The sequence below is a fragment of the Caretta caretta genome, chromosome 16 (assembly GCF_965140235.1).
Source record: "Caretta caretta isolate rCarCar2 chromosome 16, rCarCar1.hap1, whole genome shotgun sequence".
Lineage (NCBI taxonomy): Eukaryota > Metazoa > Chordata > Testudines > Cheloniidae > Caretta > Caretta caretta.
In genome coordinates, this window is record NC_134221.1 from 13,233,126 (window position 1) to 13,253,174 (window position 20,049).

Genomic DNA, 20,049 nt, shown 5'->3' on the forward strand with positions numbered 1-20,049 from the left:
GGGATGGCTCTGACCAGGCGATCTTGGATGACATTGTGGCGCAGCTGCCAGGCTCTGGAATGGGGCTTGCAGCTACACAAGAAAAATATCCTATCGTGATTTAAAAATTTTCAGTAATGGAGAATCCACAACGAGCCTTGGTAAATTGTTCCAACGGTTAATTACTCTCACTGTTCAAAAGGTACTCCTTATTTCCAATCTGAATGTGTCTAGCTTCAACTTCCAGACATTTGATCATGTTATATCTTTCTCTGCTAGATGGAAGAGCCCATTATTAAATATTTGTCCCCATATAGATACTTATAGATTGTAATCAAGTCACCCCACCTTCTCTTTGTTAAACTAAATAGATGAAGCTCCTTGCGTCTATAACTATAAGGCAAGTTTTCTAATCCTTTAATCATCCTCATGGCTCTTCTCTGACCCTCTCCAATTTATCAATATTTTCTTGAATTTTGGGTACCAGAAGACACAGTATTCCTGCAGTGGTTGCACCAATGCCAAATAGAGAGGTAAAATAACCTTTCTACTGCTACTCAAGATTTCCAAGTTAGTGCAGCCCAAGATTGCATTAGCTCTTTTGGCCACAGTGTTACAGTGGGAGCTCATATTCAACTGATTATCCACCACAATCTCCAAATCCTTTTCAAGGTCACTGCTTCCCAGGATAAAGTTCCCATCCTGTTATGTATTGCCTACATTCTTTGTTCCTAGATGTACACATTTACATTTAACTATTCAAATGCATACGGTTTTGCTTCACACAGTTCACTAAGCAATCCAGATCATTCTGAATCAGTCACTTGTCTCTTCCTTATTTACTGCTTCCCCAATTCTCATGGCTCCTGTGAATTTTATCAGTGATGATTTTATATTTTCTTCCAGGTCATTAATAAAAATGATAAATAGTGTATGGCTAAGAATCCATCCCTGCAGGACTCAACTGAAAACATACCCACTCAATAACTGTTCCCAATTTACAAATAGATTTTGAGACCTATCAGTTAGCCAGTTTTTAATCAATGTAATGCATGGCATGTTAATGTTCAGGTTCCCTGACAAAGGAAGGGTATGGGGAATTGGAAGAGGTAGTCTTTCGAACTGTATGGCATAGCTCTTTTCTTTAACTTCTAGAACCCATCTGTCTGATATTATAAGCCTCCAGGCACTAATAAAAAGGGCTAGCCTCTCTTCAAACAGAGGAAGAGAAGGATCCTAGATGGTTGGTTTTTGACTCGATCTTCCCATCACATCTGAGGTCTGGCATGAGACAAAATAGTCATGGAAATAGAAGACTGCTTAAATTTAGGTCTTGATTTAAATGACCTCTTCTTATGCTGCTCTGAAAGGATGTAGCCTGCTGGTACTGTTGTTGACATCTCTGATTTTCTGGGTAATAAGTTGAAGATAACTCTGGAGAGTACTGCCTCTGATAACAAAGAAGCAATCTCCTAATAGAAGCAATTAAGACCAAAGAACGAGTTGTCAATCTTGTCGTCTCCAATTTTTTCAGCAATTCATCTGTATTTTCACTGAAAAGACCATCCCCTGCAACATTATGTCTGTATCCACCTCCAGAGAAGAGGAACAAAGCCAAGCATGTCTCCTCAGCGTCACTACAGAAGCCAATATACTAGCAGAAGAGTCCAAGACATCAAAAAAACCCTAAAGGAGGGTTTCACCATATTTTGGCCCTCCGTTGAAATTGTGTTTATCTCCTTTTGTCATCTGGCAACTCCTGCAGCAGTATCTTCTCCCACAAGTGAAACTGATAGCAGGACACAACAGCTTGATAACTTGCCACCCTAATACCAAAGGATAAAGGAGAGAACACCTTTCCCCTCTCTGTCAATAAGGATAGGGTGAGCTTGTCCAGATCTTGCTCTGTTACTGGCAGCAGCCACCACCAGCGACTTAGGTACAGGGTCCATATGAAAATATGAATTCTCTTCTGAGGATAAATAATGTAGCTTGCCAGGAATAGACCCACACTGATTTAGTTGGCTAAAGCAAACATCCAAAATAGGTAGGGATATCCTATTCCTGGAAGAAGCACCAAGAATGTCAAACATCAGATGAGAAGTCTCTTCCGCAGGCACTGAAGGCAGATTCAAGTTCTAGACAAGTGAGTTCTAGACACGATCCACTAATTTGTGAAATAGTGTAGTATCCTTAAAAGGGGAGGAGACTGAAGGAACTCCCACATGCTCATCTGGTGACAAATCCAGGATCACAGTGTGTGACCACATGCTCCTGTTCAAAGAGAGAGGCTATCAATAATCAGGCACCACTGCCTGAAATGTAGACAGATCTGGAGGAACTGGATCTGGGATTTCCACACCACTGGATCTTTAGCAAATGAAAGCTCACCTCTCCATCCACATGGAGGATAACTGAAAAATTCCTGCAGCAGCTCCCAATAAGGTCACGACACCCAGGACTGTCAGTCTTCCCAAAAACTGGGATTCAGGAGCACCCCCACAGGAGGAGGACCAAAGGGAGGGGCAAACCAGGAAGAAACAGGCCTCTTAATTCTTCCTCTAGCCTCCTTCAGATATGGATCTGGCACTGGATCTGTGACAGAGTGCACTGGAGGACCTTGAGGGACGTAAGGAGGAAACCTTTACGAGGATCCTGTAGGAGTCCTAGGAGGAGGAAGTACAGACAGTTCTACTCTCCTTACAGATGAAGTGGTCAGCGAAGCCTGCCCTCTTTCTCAAGGTCCTCTGCTTTTTGCTCAGATCTGAGGATTGATCAGAAGCCTCACAGTGTACCTCAGATATCACGTAACAGTATTTTTCAGAACTGAAAAAGTAAGTGGAACCAAAGCAGGAGCCAAGGTCAGGGACGAAGAAGCTGACAGCAGCAGATCCAACACCAGACTCATGCTCCTGGCTCCCAAGGCTGACCCCAGAATCAACCTTGACTTCTGGAGCCACAGAGGCTCTGTAAGAATAGAATGGATCCAATAAGACAGATGGAGACGACCACATGGCCCTTAGTTCTGACATAGCAAAGACCTAGTTGAAGGAACAGTGAGAATTGGAGCCAAAGCTGATGGGAGTTCCAACTTCCTGGAATCCTCCAACTGCTTCAATTTTCTTGAAGTCACAGGAGTCAACAGTGTATCTCAGATCTTGGTTCGGAAGCTTCAAGAGCCTCCTTCAGGAGAACCCCTTGCAATCTGTTCTGCCTCTGCTTGCGAGCTCTGGGGTATCAAAGTTCAGCAGATAGAATACTCAGACGGAGAGTGACCTCTCTCAAACACTTGAGGCACCTGATGTGGTCATCCACTGCTGAGAAGGCAGTAGGGCAGGAAGCACACCTCTTGAATCTTGGCTTCTTCTTCCTCTTCAGTTCCACCATCACCCAGAAATGAAACACTAGCAAGTAACTATTTCTACACTTATACTAACTACTACTAACAACAAAACACCAATGAATACTCAAGGAGAAAGAACTCCAGACCCAAACAGTTCAGAGCGGTTCACTTCCATGCAAGCTCATGGTTGAAAGGAACTGAGGTGGTAGATGATGCTGTGTCCCCTGATATAGCCTCGCTCTGAGACAGCTGAGGGGAGGGGTACAAGAGGATGCAAGAGCACTCTAAGAGACAATGCCAAGGGAAGGTTCTGCCATTAGGCATCACTAGGCAGCGCAATACCATAAGTGGGAATATACAGCCATCTTGAACAACCAATACTTATGCAAGGACTGATTTTTGCCCTCCCTCTTCATCTCCCAGAGATTCCTGCTGAGAAAGTGGGGAAACTAAGTGCTCCAAGAGGTAGTATAAAACAGGCAAAGCCTACTAAGAGAAGGGAAGGTCGCACTAAAACAAAGGAAGATCCTGATTCCTAGTACCTCGGATAAAACAGCAATTACACATTTGGCAGCAACACTTCCCTTGCCTTGGGAAGTGACTGAGGAAGCGACTGAGGAAGCGCACTACCATTCCTCTTGGGAGGAGTCCCAGGTATAGGATGACCAGATGTCCCGATTTTATAGGGACAGTACCAATCTTTGGGTCTTTTTCTTATATAGGCTCCTATTACTTACACACACACCCGTCCCGATTTTTCACATTTACTGTCTGGTCACCCTACCCAGGTAGCCTTGAAGAGAAAATCAGCAGCACTAGTTGAAGGAGATAGGGGAACAATTAAAAATAAAATCTAAGGCAAGAGCAGTCTACCAACGATCAACGAAGGCTGTGATGGATGGAAAGCTAGGCACATGACAGAACTGGGAACATCCACTACTAGATCAGGACGCTTTGGATTTAACCCCCTTCTGTCCAGGTTCCAGGTACAAACATAGGATTTTTCTGTGCTCCAGTCCCCGTCATCCAGTCTGGAAAAGAAAAGAAGTCAAGATGAAAGCTACACCTCATCTGGTCATTGTTATACAGAGACACTCAGCTACGCAGATTTCCAGCTGCATTCCCATTTTCATTGACATGTGCTCTCTGGGGCTACGAAAGCCTTTCTTTAGAGGAGGCTGCGGTTACAATGCATCTCTGTGGAGTGCTACATTTTGAGTACATGTTGGTGCACCCCAGTATGATGGGAGTGTTTGACAGCATATATAAATTATTACAGGACAGGACCTATTAACTATACTACTAAGGTAACAGCCTGGAATCCACATTGGGGAAAGTTACTTCACAGCCACCATTCAAAGAGAGCACACATTTCCTCCTTTTTAAGTTACCAGAAGCAACTGTTCTGCAGAGAGGATGAAAAGCCAACATTCCTCATTCCAACAAGGAGTTCAGGGTTTGAAAGTGTTCTAGAGAGGAAAAAAGTGTTGTGCTGCTGAGCAGTGACCACTGCAGCTGAATAAGGAGAACTGATAGGGGCTGAAGTGCTACTCAGTCCTGCTTGGCCAGGAGAGAGTAGCCATTAAGTGGACCCTTGATGTTGGCGTGAAGGGCTCTGATAGTGATGTACAACGATCTCCCCCACCCATCTCAAAGACAAAATGAGGCATTTGTTTAATTAGTCATGTATGTAATGACATTTCTGCTGAGGTCATACAAGCATGAAGTCTCATTCACACCCATTTGCACCTCCAAATGGTGCAGATATTACACAAGTCATGCCACTGACATCTCTCAAAGCCTAAGTCCAATTTCATTTCCATGTTTACTTGCCCCAGTTAAGTTGGGTTCATGATTTGTTTCATTTTGTAACTCTGAAAGGACAGAGTTACAAATAAACCTCTCAAAAGACAAAGTTTTGCTTCCCTTCTGCTTTGTAGCTATTTCATTTACTTTGTGTTTATCAGCGTGCAACCTTGTTTGTTAGGGGCAGTGCAAATCTATAGCAATTATTGCCATGTGCAAAATCCCCAGAGCTGGAAATACCATGAAACAAATGTTTGCCATATTGCATTTGCTAATCCCAATCAACTCCACAATGAGGTCATCCACTTTCTGAAATAATGGGTTTCCCAGAGTAAGGTACCACGAACTGTGCATGTGGAAAGTAAATCAGACAAGCAACTTCAACAATGACTAGTTTACTATGTGCCGACAGTGGGAGGACTACCAGCAATCTCTGTCCACACTGGCAATAACAAAGAAGACTAAAATGGTGGTTAGCCTTGCTGGAAGAAAATCTAATCCAAATAGTATCCGGCATGCGAGTACACGGCTGAGAGCACTTCTGTGTATGGGCACCAGGTGTATTCTATATGGGCTTGGAGACCACGTGACGGCTAACAAGACATTTTATGATCAAGGCAAGTATGCACATCCAACCATCCCATACCCATACACACACACACACACACACACACTGCAGACACATACAAACATACACCTCCTCTTTACATTTTCCAACAGAATCTGCCTAAGAACAAAACACTGAGAAAATATAGATTAGCTTTGGGGATTGGACATAATGGACAGAGAGGAAAGGGAAAGGATATCTGACCTAAATTAGAACTGCCCTTGGGTTCTGATTTTTCTGAATATCAATTAAATATCTTTTTCAACATAAATAAGTTGCTTATACACATGGTTAGTTATTACAAAGCAAGTGAACATTCTCCAATGCTTCTGAATGCAGGCCAGTCTGAAATGTCTCAGAGACCACTCTCAGTTGTGCTCTGGATCAACGCAGGTGCTCACCTGCCATAAGAACATGCAACAACTGATCCAGTGGCATTCCAGGAGATGCTGGTCACCTGCAACTTCTGATCCTGAGCCTCTGGGTACAATAAGCTATGCAAACAGGACACCTGGAAAAGAAGAAATCCAAATACTGAGCCACCAACCTATGGAGGTACGGATAATTAGGATCTATATTCAGGTTTCAGAGTAGCAGCCGTGTTAGTCTGTATCCGCAAAAAGAAAAGGAATACTTGTGGCACCTTAGAGACTAACAAATTTATTTGAGCATAAGCTTTGGTGAGCTACAGCTCACTTCATCGGATGTATTCAGTGAAGTGAGCTGTAGCTCATGAAAGCTTATGCTCAAATAAATTTGTTAGTCTTGATCTATATTCAGAGACTAAAGAAAGAATCACATTATCTCCACAGACCAATATCCTGGTCAGGGTCCAGACTCCCACTCTCTTTATTGCAGCAGAGTCTGGGGAAACAAACTGTGGTTTGTAGATACAGGTAAGACAGAAGTTTGCCTCCTGTTGAGAGCATCACACGCAAAACTCTGCATGCTCCCACCAAACCAAATGTCTCTCCATAATGTCATCTCCCACTCTACTATCTTCAGAGCAATTACGGAAAAGACTAAGGAGCCCATGCCCCGAAGGCTTGGGGCAGTCCCGCTCCACAATTCTGGTGGTTTAAGATCTACATTGTGCTCTCAAACCATAATCTGATAAAAGGCAGCAATAAACATACCCAGCATGCACCAATAGCTATCAGCTGCCCACATTCCTGGACAGATAAGTCATGTGAACAGGTAGAGCTGCCAAACCACAGGCACTGCAATGACTTTCAGATGCTGCCAGACAATGATTAATACACTATTGTCTGAAGAATATGGCAGGAAGATCTAAATGATCAGAGATTTTAAACTGCACTGGTTAAAGAGAGGAGGAAACTAACCTACTCCAATTGTAAGCTTCCTTTTGATGAACCCAGTATTACACACTGTTGCTACTCACAAGGACAGGTTACCTAACTAGACTGGGGTGAAGGCAAAAGGAGAAAGAATACTTATTTTCTTATGAACAGAGTCAAGCAATGACAGTCTCAGCACCAGGTAACAGAGCCAACTATTCCACAGCTGTTGCTATTGGCACTGTATAGTATGGTCATATTGCTCTGAATTCTATCAACCTACCGTTTCATTCTGATCTACCCAGTTCACCTCAAAGCCATCGAAGGCATGACTTCTCCAGTTTTTATTCAGCTCTTTGATAACAACATCCTCCACTCCCTGAAGGAACGAGAGCAGGCCAGGATAATCCACAGGAGCTTCCTTCTGGATATCCAAGTCTTGGATCGTCTCCTCACTTTGATCAGTCTGCATGCCAGCATCTCGGATGGAATGGGATTGTACTGCAGCCTCCATGGTTGAGATCTCCCCAGTCTGGCAGCTTTTCTGTTGGAAGAAGAATAATGTTCTACAAATGAAACAACGAAAGATGGGTGCATAGAGACCCATTTAGGACAATTCCCTTTTGTCACTCAATATACTGAATATATACTCAAAAGGAACCTTGCATATTGGGTTCCTGGCTAATTGGTGGCTTTTATGGACTGTGGAGTCATGTATGCAAGAACAGTTCTCAGGCCAGTGGAGATCATGTTTCACAAAGAGAAGAACAGTTATCAAATCTAAGTACACCTCTAGCAGGTCACTTTATGGAGCAACCCTGGTTTTAGAATCAGAGAAACAGAGGTTACTTGCTCCTTGACTTCCCTCAAATCAACAGGGTGAGGATACAGATGCCAACCTTCTATTACAGTGATTAGGTACTCGGGAGAATAAGTAGGAAAGGATAGTCCCAGAGTTATGGGAGTGGAAACATAGGACCCAATTTTAACTGATGTATAAGGCACTGGGGTCCACACTATGTATGTACTGTACTACTAGGGTAAGAAAATTCAGTTACTTTTAGCATATGATCAACATGAATGTAAACAGATTCCCCTCATTCTTGCTCCTCCAGTGCAGCATACTATAAAAAAACATAAAAATGGCCACACTGGGTCAGACAAATGGGCCATCTAGCCCAGTACCCTGTCTTCCAAAAGTGATGACTGCCAGATGCTTCAGAGGGAATGAACAGAACAGAGTAATTACTGTGATCCATCCCCTATTGTCCAGTCCCAGAAGCCAGAGGTTTCGGGACACCCAGAGCATGGGGTTTGTGTCCCTGATTATCTTGGCTCATAGCCATTGATGGACCTATCCTCCATGAAATTATCTAATTCTTTTTTGAACCCAGTTATACTTTTGGCCTTCACAACATCTCTGGCAATGAGTTCCACAAGTTGACTGTGCATTGTGTGAAGGAGTACTTCCTTATGTTTGTTTTAAACCTGCTGCCTATTAATGTCATTGGGTGACCCCTGTTTCTTGTGTTATGCAAAGTAGTAAATAATGCTTCCCTATATCTAGGGGGGCCTAGAACATAACACCTCTTCTCCTTGTGCAGAGTATCAAATTACTTCTATCTCCAAAGACCATTATTATTGAGGCTCTTTGTTTGTCAGTCATGGCTTTGATAAAACTTTATAGACTTTTAAGGTCTTTTAAACCAGTAATCAAGACTCCTCCATGACTTTTACAAATTTGGCTCTACATATGTCCAGTGAAGTGAAGTATCAGAGAGTGACATGCTGTTTTAAATAATTTTTAATTAAAACAAATTTCAAAAATAAATCAAAAAACAAAGGCTATTTGGTCAAAGCAATGTGTGTTCATGACTTTCTGGATTTTTTCCATATATTTGTGACCACTGTATTTTTTGCCATGACAAAGAAACAGCCCGAATTATTATTAATCGGACATCAGCAACATGTTCTAGCTAGTTATTTATACTATACCTATAACCATGATGTCTCAGCACTGTACAAGACATACAGCAAGCCAGCTCTTGGAACAGACTTCACAGTCTAGATCCAACATCTCCCACAGGGTTCCAGAGTCTACATTCACAGGGAGCCACAATCTTTTAGAAATGTGCTGAGCCCATCAGCCTGGTTTATTTTGCACCTTTTATCCACATCTCAGCTAGTGGGAGTTGTGCTTAATTTTGACAGTTCTTCAGTTTTCAGAAGGGTGCTAAAAACTGCCTCAGACTACTCCACCAAACAAAACATTATGAAACAAGAAGATGAGAACCTGTGGCACCTTAGAGACTAACAAATTTTTTTGAGCATAAGCTTTCGTGAGCTACAGCTCACTGCATCGGATGCATCACGAAAGCTTATGCTCAAATAAATTTGTTAGTCTGTAAGGTGCCACAAGTCCTCCTTTTCTTTTTGCATATACAGACTAACACAGCTGCTACTCTGAAACAGATATTTCTGTATCTGCTACCTGTAAACAAGTAAACATGCTTTCCTAGCCAAGATCTCCAGCCTGGATTTTCTGCAGCATTCCATATGCCCCCAGGGTACAGTAAAAAGAACAGATAGGCCATTCCAAGAGCTAAATTATGTAAAGCTGCTGTGAATATTCAAATACAGATTTCAGAGTGGTAGTCTCTAAGGTGCCACAAGTACTCCTCGTTCTTTTTTCAAATACAGATGTGGCTTCACTCCAGTTTCAGCAACCAGCCAGCTACCCAAAGAGAAATAAAACTGCTGATGGAACAGTGCTATGGGTTCAGCAAGTCAGAGGTGTTTCGAAGCCGGAAAGCTGGAATGAAGGAATAAATGGAGATGGTGGTTATAATTAGCACTTCCTAATTATTCAATTTCCACTATGAAAAAGTGTGAAAATGGATGCACTTCTGAAAACGGACAGGAAAACTGAAGTTCCTGTGGCAGGACTTAGTGCTTGTACTATGCACTCAAAATCAGTTTGTCTTCTGCTAATGTAGGATTATGCGAGCCAAAGATCTGGACTAGCAGTGTGGATGGTTTACAGAAGAAGAAAGGAATAACAGTCTCCTGACTGACTTGAAGAATACATTTTAGATGTGAATTCATGGGTTCTAAAAAGTACAACCCTAAGAGGAAAGAAGTAAAAAAAGGATTCTCAGGAGGAAAGAGCTTCTACTTTGCTGACCTTTCTCACAGAGGTAATTGCTACAAGGAAGACAACTTTCATATAAGAAACTAGAGGAAAGCTTTTCCAAGTGAAAAATGAGGATTGCAGGCTTTTGAGAAGATTTTTGGGGTAATGGCTTTTGGACCTGACCAGAGAGAGAGAGGTCCAGTCATCGCTACCTCTGCGGTCGAAGTTGCAGTCTCACAGCTGTATTGTGCAATTTCACCCTGTGTTTGCCCAACAGATCTTTGAGGGAGGCAGCACCCCTCAACTGGAATCACCATTTTTATGTTTTTATTTGGTTTTGCAAACCTTGAGATTGAGATGTTCACTTCAGGTACTGAGGCAAGTTTGAGGTGTGTGTTTTTCTGTACTTTATTCATCTTGAGGCAGGCTCTATTGGTGGGAAGTCCCTATATTCTGGGCAGAGCCACTGAAGCAAAAATCTATTCCAGCAGCTCCAGGGCAGAGAAGACCAGAATCCCTCAGACTCTATTTAACTTATCCTGGGGAATTTTTATTTATTTTAATCTGGAAGATGTGTTTCCTCATCAGAAATATCCAGAATAAATTAGGCCACCTCAATGAATGTGGACTGTCAGGTCTACAATGTCAAAATGCCTCCCCTCATTTGAGTCTGACTCCTCAGAGGATAATAAAGACAAGAGAAAAGATTTCACCTTCCACTGAAGATGGAGAGTTAAGTTTCCAGATTTCTTACATCTATGGGTTTCTGATTTCTTGGACTTTGTGGAGTGCTTTTCTTGGCTTTTCATTTACCAAAAGAGAATGAGGCTGGGGAAAAAGAAAGGAAGGGGCAGTGGAGTTGAAAAATGAGAGGGATACCTCCAGGAAAGTAGAAGACAACCCAGGAGATTTTGTTGGCGTGGAAAGACTTCAGGCCTAGTGAGCACTCCAAAAGAAAACCTGAAGCCTGATGACCCCCCAAACAAGGCCAGTGGAGTCCCAAAAGGGGCTGTATAGTGCTGAGCGATGACTGAAGTTATGGCCAGAGAGGATTTAGGATGGGTAGAAGACACAAATACAACAAGGAGGATATATAGTTAGCACCGCTTAGGCACATGCGGTAGATTGCAAATATTCTGACAGTGCCAATGACAATGGTGATAGCAATGGCAGAAACTTCCCTCCATCCTTAGTTTAATTTTCTTACTCTAACGAGTCAGACAAAGTGTTATCTGAAGATCTGTAAGGGCAGCAGAGCTGCCAAGTCACAATTTTCTTAGCACAAAGGGATTTCTTGAAAGACAAACAACTGTCGTGTTTTGCCGTTCAGCATTTGGGAGTGGGCACAAGGGACACAGTACATTTTCTCTCCAGGATAAAACACTACATTTCCACCATATTTCAGAGAAGGAAGCACTGAGAGATCTTTTGCCAGCCTATCAGACCTAGATGGCACAGGTGAACCAAATAAAGGTACCAGTGCCTGAGGATGAGGCAAACAGTGTGTCAACGTGCTGTGTGCCTCACTCTATTGGCTTCCCCCAGAGCAAGTGACTTATGGACAGAGTCAACGTGCAGGAGAAAGGGCCAAGGTACCCACCAACCCACCACCACGGCGAATGGCCCCTGCCCCCACAACCACCATGGCCGCTCACCGCCTCGCAGCGGGTCCCCTGGTCTCTTCGCCACAGCGACTCTACGTCGGCACCGCGCACCACACCGTCCCTGAACATCCCGGCGATGGGGGAAAAGCAAGAGGTAGCGGTGCGTCTCTCTAAAAGCACAGAAGCCTGGAGTCCCAGTCTCGAGCAACCCCTGGCGACCTCTCTAGAGCCGCCATCTTCCCAAGCCAGCCGCGTAGGTTCCTATGGAGACCAGAAAGGCACTGTAGAATGACATCAGTTAACAGCGAAAATTCCACTGTACTACTCTGTGACTGGCATGACCGCCATCTTGGTTAAGGGCACTGAACTTACAGAATACCCAATGCTTCAGACGGCCACCTTGGTTAAGGGCATGGAACCTCAGGTCTCGGGGAAGGGCCTAGCCCGACCCGCCATCTTTGCTAAGGGCACAGGGTCTCTCTTTAGGACGTGTTGCATGAGCCTGCCGTTGTTCCCTCACCATATCCGTTTAGGGGGCATTTACCTCGGCTTAGACCCCAGAACCCAGTGTGGGGAGGAAACATTCCCTCTGTTCACAGGAAGTGAACAGGTCGAGGGGGTTGGTGCAAGGAATAAAGATGGCCACGGTGGAAGAGGCGAGGACGCTGAAAAGAGGCAAAAAAAGACCAGTTCTTTTTAACTTTGTGGTTTAACTTTTTAACATGGGATAAATTCAGTCCTGGCATAAACAGATCTAAATCAATCATAGAATCATAGAATATAAGGGTTGGAAGGGACCCCAGAAGGTCATCTAGTCCAACCCCCTGCTCGAAGCAGGACCAATTCCCAGTTAAATCATCCCAGCCAGGGCTTTGTCAAGCCTGACCTTAAAAACCTCTAAGGAAGGAGATTCTACCACCTCCCTAGGTAACGCATTCCAGTGTTTCACCACCCTCATAGTGAAAAAGTTTTTCCTAATATCCAATCTAAACCTCCCCCACTGCAACTTGAGACCATTACTCCTCGTTCTGTCATCTGCTACCATTGAGAACAGTCTAGAGTACTTCGTCAATGGATTTGTTGCCACTTATTCCAGGGATGAATATGCCCCCTACATAAGAATCAAGATATGTGGGAACAAATTCAGCCAGGTCTATACTTCAGATTTCTGTTAACCCTATGTCAGTCAATGGTGTGAAGAGGTGTGATCCCAACCGACTGACTGACATACCTTTGCTGGTTGTAGACCCTAGTGTCGACACAAACTGGCAAAACTGTGCTTTTACTGGTATAGCTTGTTTCACTTGGTTTTACTATACCAATATAGCTGCATCCACACTAAGAATGCTTTGCCAGTATAGTATACTGGTATTCCTCCTATTCCAGTAAAGGAGCAGTACAGCTGCACTTATAGACATGCCCCAATGCAGGCGTAGCTCAGAATGGACATAACTCCACTAAAGTCAAGAGATTTGCACCCAGTTATGCCATAGCTCAATTTGTTCTACTCTGGCAATCTAACAAGGAACGATCATCAAATAATAATTATACTTTATAGTAATATTTCACCCTTCTCTAGCATCTTTCACTTGAGAAATATTAGCAAAGTAAGCCTTCCAACACGGATATGAGGTAGATATAAATATTATATTCATTTTACAGATACAGAGAATGAGGTAGAGAGAGATTAGGTAACTCACCCAAAGTCAAAAGAAATCAGAGGCAGAACTGAACAGAAGTCTCCTAATTCCCAGCCCTGTGCCTTTTACCATCCATCTCCTCCGCTCCTCCTGGTTTATTAAGGCCTTCATGAAACTCTAATGAGCAGATCTTTACAAAGGACGTAAATCCTACACCCATATAAGTAGTGTAACCCAAACCCCATTTGAGCATGACACCTCACCACCTAATACAGTATTGGGAACAAAAGGACCACTTCTAGTTCACTAAGCCATTAATGAGTGTGATGGTCCACTTTTACAACACGTCACTCAGCTAGAAAACTACCAGATCTAGAACCTGGTTACCATGTGCATGTCAAAGTGAATAGAGAGCTCTCTCAGCGATAAAAACCCCCACCTCGAATGAGCAGCGGTAGCTTTATCACAGGGAGTGATGATTATTTCCACTTGATACAACAAGGCTCACCAGACCTTGTAAAACTACCATTTTTTACTAACTGAACTTGCTAAGTGAAGTCTCTGAAGATTGGTGTAAAGCTTTGCTGTCTTTTTCCTTTTTCCTTTAAAAAGGGCTCAAACCAGGTCCCGTGCTAATTCACAATATATTGTCATATACACTTGGTATTTTATAGCCCATCTGTTGAAACAACAATAGTTTAATAATTTACTAAAATTATACACCAAATCATTCTTTCTGAACTGAACACAGTTACAGAAATTGAATCAGTTAAGCGAACTGAATACTAAAGAAAAAATAAGATACAAAATGCTCATTAAAACAGTACAATTGGAAATGCTGTTTTCCACAATTAACAGGCGCGTTTCGGAAGAGATGCAGGTAAATATTTCAAAACCACCATGAAGTGGATATCTTCTAATCAGAACTTTAACTCGGCAGAGGCTGCTGGAGCGCTTAATTAAGCAATGGCTGTTTGCCTAAAGTGTTTTAAGATTAACGAAAGGTAGCGGGAAGCAGCTGTAGAAGTGCGGCACAGGCACCCCTCCCCCGATTACTTTGCGAACACAGAGGATTTCGTGTGATGGGGTAGCTGTTTCCGGTGGGGGCCTCAGAGCCAAGCCCTACCCCCACCCTGCGGCCGGAGATGGGTAGATTGGTGTCGTTTTCTCTCCCCCGCCCCCATTACACAGGAAAACTCAGGTGCGGGAAGCACGTGTGTGAAAGGAACCGGGCACAGCGGAGAGCGGCTGGCCTGGAGGCTCGTTGCCATGAGCACCTCCACACCCCGCGCCAAACAGGCGAACATCTATGGGTGGGGGAACCGACAGCCTTTACCGGGGGCAAGTTCCCCCTACGGCGGCGACTGATGCAAACCCCACGCCACGGTGAACCGAGTACCGACCTTTCAGGACACACGGGCTGCTCGGATCGCACGTGGGGACGGGCGGGCAGCCGCATCCCGCTGCTGCACGAGTAGCGCGTGGCTCCCCAGTCGGGCGGGCCCCGCCAGCCACCGAGACAGCGCCGCTCTATCCCGGCGCTGCGCGGCCGGGCAGCACCATGCAGCAGTAGCGGCTCCGAGACCACAAGGCGGCGAAGCATCATGGCGGCGGCGGAGCACAATGAGGCTCCGCGGATGCTGCTCCAGGAGGGGGGGTCCCGCTGCTCCGCGCAGGCCGCAGCGCCCCCCGCCCGCGGAGAAGGAGGCCGGGCAGTACAGACAAAAGGGCTCTAACATGGCCTCCTCTTGCCGCGGCTGAGGCCTGCACATCCGCCCGGCCGACCCCGCGCTCTTCCCGCCTCCGGCCCGGCCGCGGCCCGTGTGGCTGGGGAAAATGGCGGTCGGTGCAGCGCCGTGCGGGGAGGAGGAGGCCGCGGCGGCCGCCGCCATTCCCTTCCCTCCCCCGTCCCGGCCTCACCTGAGGTCTCGTCGGCCCCATCGTGGTTGGAGTTCAGCTCCTTCTTACTGACTTTGGCCGCCGGCGCCGACATGTTGGTGGCTGCGGAGCGCGGAGGGAGGGGGTTGTAACGGGACTGAGCGCAGGGGGGGCCGGGCACAGACTGCTGCTGCCGCCGCCGCTCGGACTCCCTCCGCGGCCGGGACGCCTCCTCCTCCTCCTCCTCGGCCCGGACCTGGGGCTCCCGGATAAAAGGGGGCAACAGCGGCGCTCGGGCACCCTCACGCTATCGCCCCAGCCGGGACCAACGCCGCCTCCTCCTACTGCTGCTACTGCTGGCGAGGGGCGGGCAGCGTTGTGCGCAAGCGCAGCAACCCCCCCCTCCGGGGCACAGGGGTACGAAGGCCACACTGCGCATGCGTAGCAATCCCCCTCTCCCGGCCACTGGGGAGGGGAGGCGCACACCGCAGGCGCAGAAAACACCGCTCTTGGGCATGTGAGACCAGCGCTGTTATGCGCAGGCGTAGACACCCCCTCCCGTCCTGAACATCCAGGGGCGGGCAGCTTTGTGCGCAGCCGCACCAGACTCCATGTGGGCCCCGCCTCCGCCGCCTGCCCCACGCTGTGCCCCCATTGGCCGCGCCTCGCGCACAGGGAGAGGGCGGACGGAGCTCAGTGCTAAGGCACCGAGGACGGCGCGAGAAGCGGGCGCGGGAGAGGGAAAGTAGGACAGCGGCGCGCGCTGTCCCGCTCCATCACACACGTGGCTGGTTCCGCCCGGCCTTCGACAGCTGTGCCCAGGGATGGGCTGCCGCGCCCCCAGGCGATGACCTTGCAGCTCTCTTGCCCCAAAACACGCTCCAGCCACTGGCCTTGCAGCTCCATAAGTGCCCGAGGGTTGGCCCCGCAGGTTTCCTGCCCAGTAAGGAGCTGGCGTGGTGGCCTATGCATGCCTGCTGTGGTAGCCATGATAGTCACAACATCCGCTGTGTGCAACGTACACCTACCACCTCCTGCTCTGGCACAGTGGCCCAAGGGAAGAGTGTATCACGGGCTGTCTGAACTCTGTCCTGTACAATCTGTCACCACAGAAAAAGGATGTAGGCTTGAGGGAGCCACTGGTAGCTATGCAGCAATGTCACTCAGTAATGGGGTTCTGGGGTCACCTGACTGTTAATCACTCATAATAAGTGTGCTGCTTTGGGTTCTTTGTCCTTCTAAAGCCTAAACCCAACCTGTAACGTCTTCTGAAAGGTTAAGCTGAGAGGCACTGGTTGGCTCATAGAGTCAATAATTGGTTTTTGATATCTCAATTAGCGGTTCCTATCCAGTTGCAAGTGAATAACGAGCACAGGTCACTGCCATCTTGTTGCTATTTGAAAAAGCCTAGGCCACAGCTTCAAATGCTTCCGTTAGCCTGCGTCTCAACGAGCGTTTAGAGAGCTTTTCAATCGCATTCAGCTAACTTGATTGAGATAGCATAGGGCTTCTTAGGAGACTAGATATCGATTGTAAACACACTTTTTTTATGTTCTGGAGCTGCCGGTCATGGCTATGTAGTTACTGTTGAATTCCATTTTGCTCTTAAAACATGGATTCAATCACTTTGTTGTGTTTCATCCCCAAATGTACAGCGCTTATTCTTTGAGTAATTTAAACATACATCAGGTTAGAAGGTGATTCAGTGATTTGGGGGGGGAGGGATAGCTCAGTGGTTTGAGTGTTGGCCTGCTAAACCCAGGCTTGTGAGCTCAATCCTTGAGGGGGCCACTTAGGGATCTGGGGCAAAAATTGGGGATTGGCCCTGCTGTAAGCAGGGGGTTGGACTAGATGACCTCCTGAGGTCCCTTCCAACCCTGAGATTCTATGTTTCTATACCCTCATGTGCTCAGCACAGAGTAAGCGAACCAGAAGCTCATCTTTTCCACTGCATTTTTCAGTCTGCTGTTTCTCTGCCACTCTCTGGCCTCTTGCATTGTCCCTGGTTCTCTTGCTCTCTTCTTTCGCCTCCTTTTCATATGGCTCTTCTCACACACTTTACCCAACATCCCAGTAACACTTCCCTGCCTGATCCCTCTCTCCCCCTCAGATGGTTCCTACTGTTGTCACTGCACTTTCTTCAGCTTTCTTCTCTCTGGGATTCCCCCTAAGAACTGCCATTCTCACCTCTCAAATTCCAACAGCCAAATCCCTCGTGTCACTCCCCAGTTGCTGTCTTTCACGTCCAAATTCCAGCTCTAACAGTCACCATTCCCAACTGTCCCGGAGTGTTCTGTGACTTTTCTATTTCTAATGTTCTAGCCCTGTTTGCTGTATGAATAGCTGCCAAGAGGAAAGGAACATCACTGTATTTGGTCTCATTACGTCTGTACGATAGCAATTGTTAGTACCATGGGTGAGCATGCTTATTGGCAGTCAGAAATGAGAAGCAAGGGACTGAAAGAGTCATGGAGACTAAATTATTTTCTCCTTCCTAGGGGTGTCTCTCCAGGGCACTGTTGAAGCATATCACTGAGGAGAAACTGCCTCATTCCCTGTGTGAATCTCCTAAGATCCATTATTGTTGCTGTCTTCATCTTCAGAGAGGGTAAGTGTGGCTTGTTTTTTTCCTTCTTTAATAGCTGGCTTCAAGTTTAATCGCTGGAGCCAGTCTATACGGCAAACAGTTATATCTGCTTGGATTGTCTCTGGCATAAACCATATATTTACCATTCACTGCAGTTCTTCAGATTTTCATATGAAGGGCTCCAAGTACCTAAAAACGTGGACATCTGTAGGAAAGCTACTTCCAAATGGGAACATCACAGTGGGAGAAGCCTCTGTCTACTCCTCACCCTGCATTTGAGTCTATGAATTATTTAGAGGCTTGGAAGGATTAGATTTTTGATAGATATCAGTAAACATCTATTTCACCGTACACACACAAACTGACAAAAAGTATTTCCATCCATAATAACTGAAATATACAGGCAGGCAAAGTTAGAAAAATGCTACTTGAGAACGTATTAGAGTTTGATTTAACAATACGTACTTGGTATATTTTGACATGTGACGTTGATAATTTGTATTTTAATGGTTATAAAGTTTTAACTTTCTGAATTTCAGTGTCTTCTGTCACTAAATAATTTTTGTCTGACCACCCCGTTGCCTGAACCTCCCATACTTTCCCACAAGTGTGAACATTTAAATGGTTAAAAATAAAAAAAGCTTTAAAATAAACATCAGTATCCATTGAAATGATATTAAAAAAATTGATTCTGTCAAGCCTGATCATTCGGTATCCCTGAGGCACATGATTAGTATGGCCCATTGATGCATCTAAGGTCTAGTAAGCTGGGATGCGCCGTCTTGAATGCCAACACCACATTGTAGTTCCTGGGTACTGATAAGAACATCCTATGAAACTGTTTACCTTTTACCAGAACTAGGTAATTAGCCTATGGGACCACAATATATTCATTAGAGAGAGAGAGAGAAATACTTGAAATGTTTGTATTTTTTTCCCCAAAAAAAGGTCAGGAAGCAAATTCAGATCTGTATATGCTCCATGCAGTGAGAGAAAGCTAGGAACTCACTTCTCTTTTTGGAGGGATGGCCCAGTCTGTTATTCTTCCACTGCTACTTCTTGCTTTTTCTTTGATTCTGTTGGTTTCCCCTCTTGTTCCCTTCCTTTCACTCAGCTCTTCTGATGCACTCTTCCAAGCTTCCTAGTAATGCTTCCTCCCTGACTGCTCTTCTCTTCTCTCTTCCCCATACTTTTATCCTTCTCATGTCAGCTGACCAGTTCCAACTGTTGCTTTCAAGTGCCATGGAACCTCCTGCTTCCAACAGTCTCTCTCTCCTCCTTTTCAAAGGGACATCACCCAACCATTCCAATCACTGTGTTTACAAAACGCCCATTGCTTTACAGGGGACCATGTGTAAACTGTAATAGTATATCACTCCTGTGTACCTTCCCAGTCATTACAAGTCAGGGACTTTTTGCTCCTCTTCACTGTCAGATGTGACAGGGTGTAAAGTGATAGAGTAGCTCCTGAGTCCATGGAAGGATGAGAGCAGAGCGTACTCCCCATTTCAGGCAGCACTGGTTCACCTTCTGTCCTTGCTTCATGCATGTGCGCCCCCACACACGCTAGATATTAGAGTTCGGGTGTATGTGTGGGAGAGCTAGTAGCAACACAGCCCCTCTGTCATTTGATGTTATTGTTCCTCTGTGTAAGGATCCCAACATTTAATTGGCTTTTTCCCCCCATCTGATTGGTTTGAACACTTGATGTCACATATCTGCAGAGTTTGCGCTTAACATTTATGTCTATTTTGTCATATCAAGCACATTCTAGAGTCACCGATGCCATAACAACACAGTTCTTAAGGGTTTAAAAATTAAATATTCAGAGTTGTCTCCTGCCTCAGATTTCCAGCATTATTCAAAAACTGTCATCCAAAGCAGTTTCACTGCTTGAACAACAATGGAAGTATTAAAAGGAGCATACTACTTCTATGACACATATCTCTTGTCTGTTGACATTATTGGAGAAGATAAAGTGCTCATTTTGTGACCGTGACCAGACCATGCTTTTCTGAGCTCCGATTGCATCAAGATCACATTGAATATTACATGGCCTCATTTTTCACTTTTCTCTTTTGATTGTGTAAGGCTTGAATATGATACATAACGTAATGTAACTTTACTAAAACATGCTGCCCAAATAAGTATCTTCCCTAAGAGAGGTGAATGGG

The 20,049-nt window shown here is 45.3% G+C and overlaps 1 protein-coding gene and 1 long non-coding RNA gene across 7 annotated transcripts in view; one reads left to right on the top strand and one right to left on the bottom strand.

Annotated features, from left to right (window-relative positions):
- The window catches only part of DYNC2I2 (dynein 2 intermediate chain 2), a 33,669-nt gene that overhangs the window by 5,914 nt on the left and 7,706 nt on the right, over window positions 1-20,049 (bottom strand). For 2 of the 5 annotated variants that reach the window (XM_048822968.2, XM_048822974.2), the window contains 3 exons: window positions 7,317-7,577; window positions 6,137-6,246; window positions 4,196-4,353 (listed from right to left, as the gene is read on the bottom strand). In XM_048822968.2, the coding sequence (XP_048678925.2) occupies window positions 4,196-4,353; window positions 6,137-6,246; window positions 7,317-7,577 (529 nt within the window). Of the gene's footprint in view, window positions 1-4,195; window positions 4,354-6,136; window positions 6,247-7,316; window positions 7,578-11,821; window positions 12,032-15,330; window positions 15,669-20,049 lie in introns of those variants that run through there. The other 3 variants (XM_048822969.2, XM_048822971.2, XM_048822973.2) reach the window with 3 other exon arrangements.
- Window positions 15,781-18,408, top strand: LOC125623498 (uncharacterized). 2 transcript variants are annotated; one of them, XR_007353024.2, is made up of 3 exons: window positions 15,781-16,231; window positions 17,787-17,896; window positions 18,031-18,408. It is a non-coding gene; the product is annotated as an uncharacterized LOC125623498 (long non-coding RNA). The 2 variants fall into 2 exon arrangements; XR_012665284.1 differs by having other exon boundaries at window positions 15,781-17,896.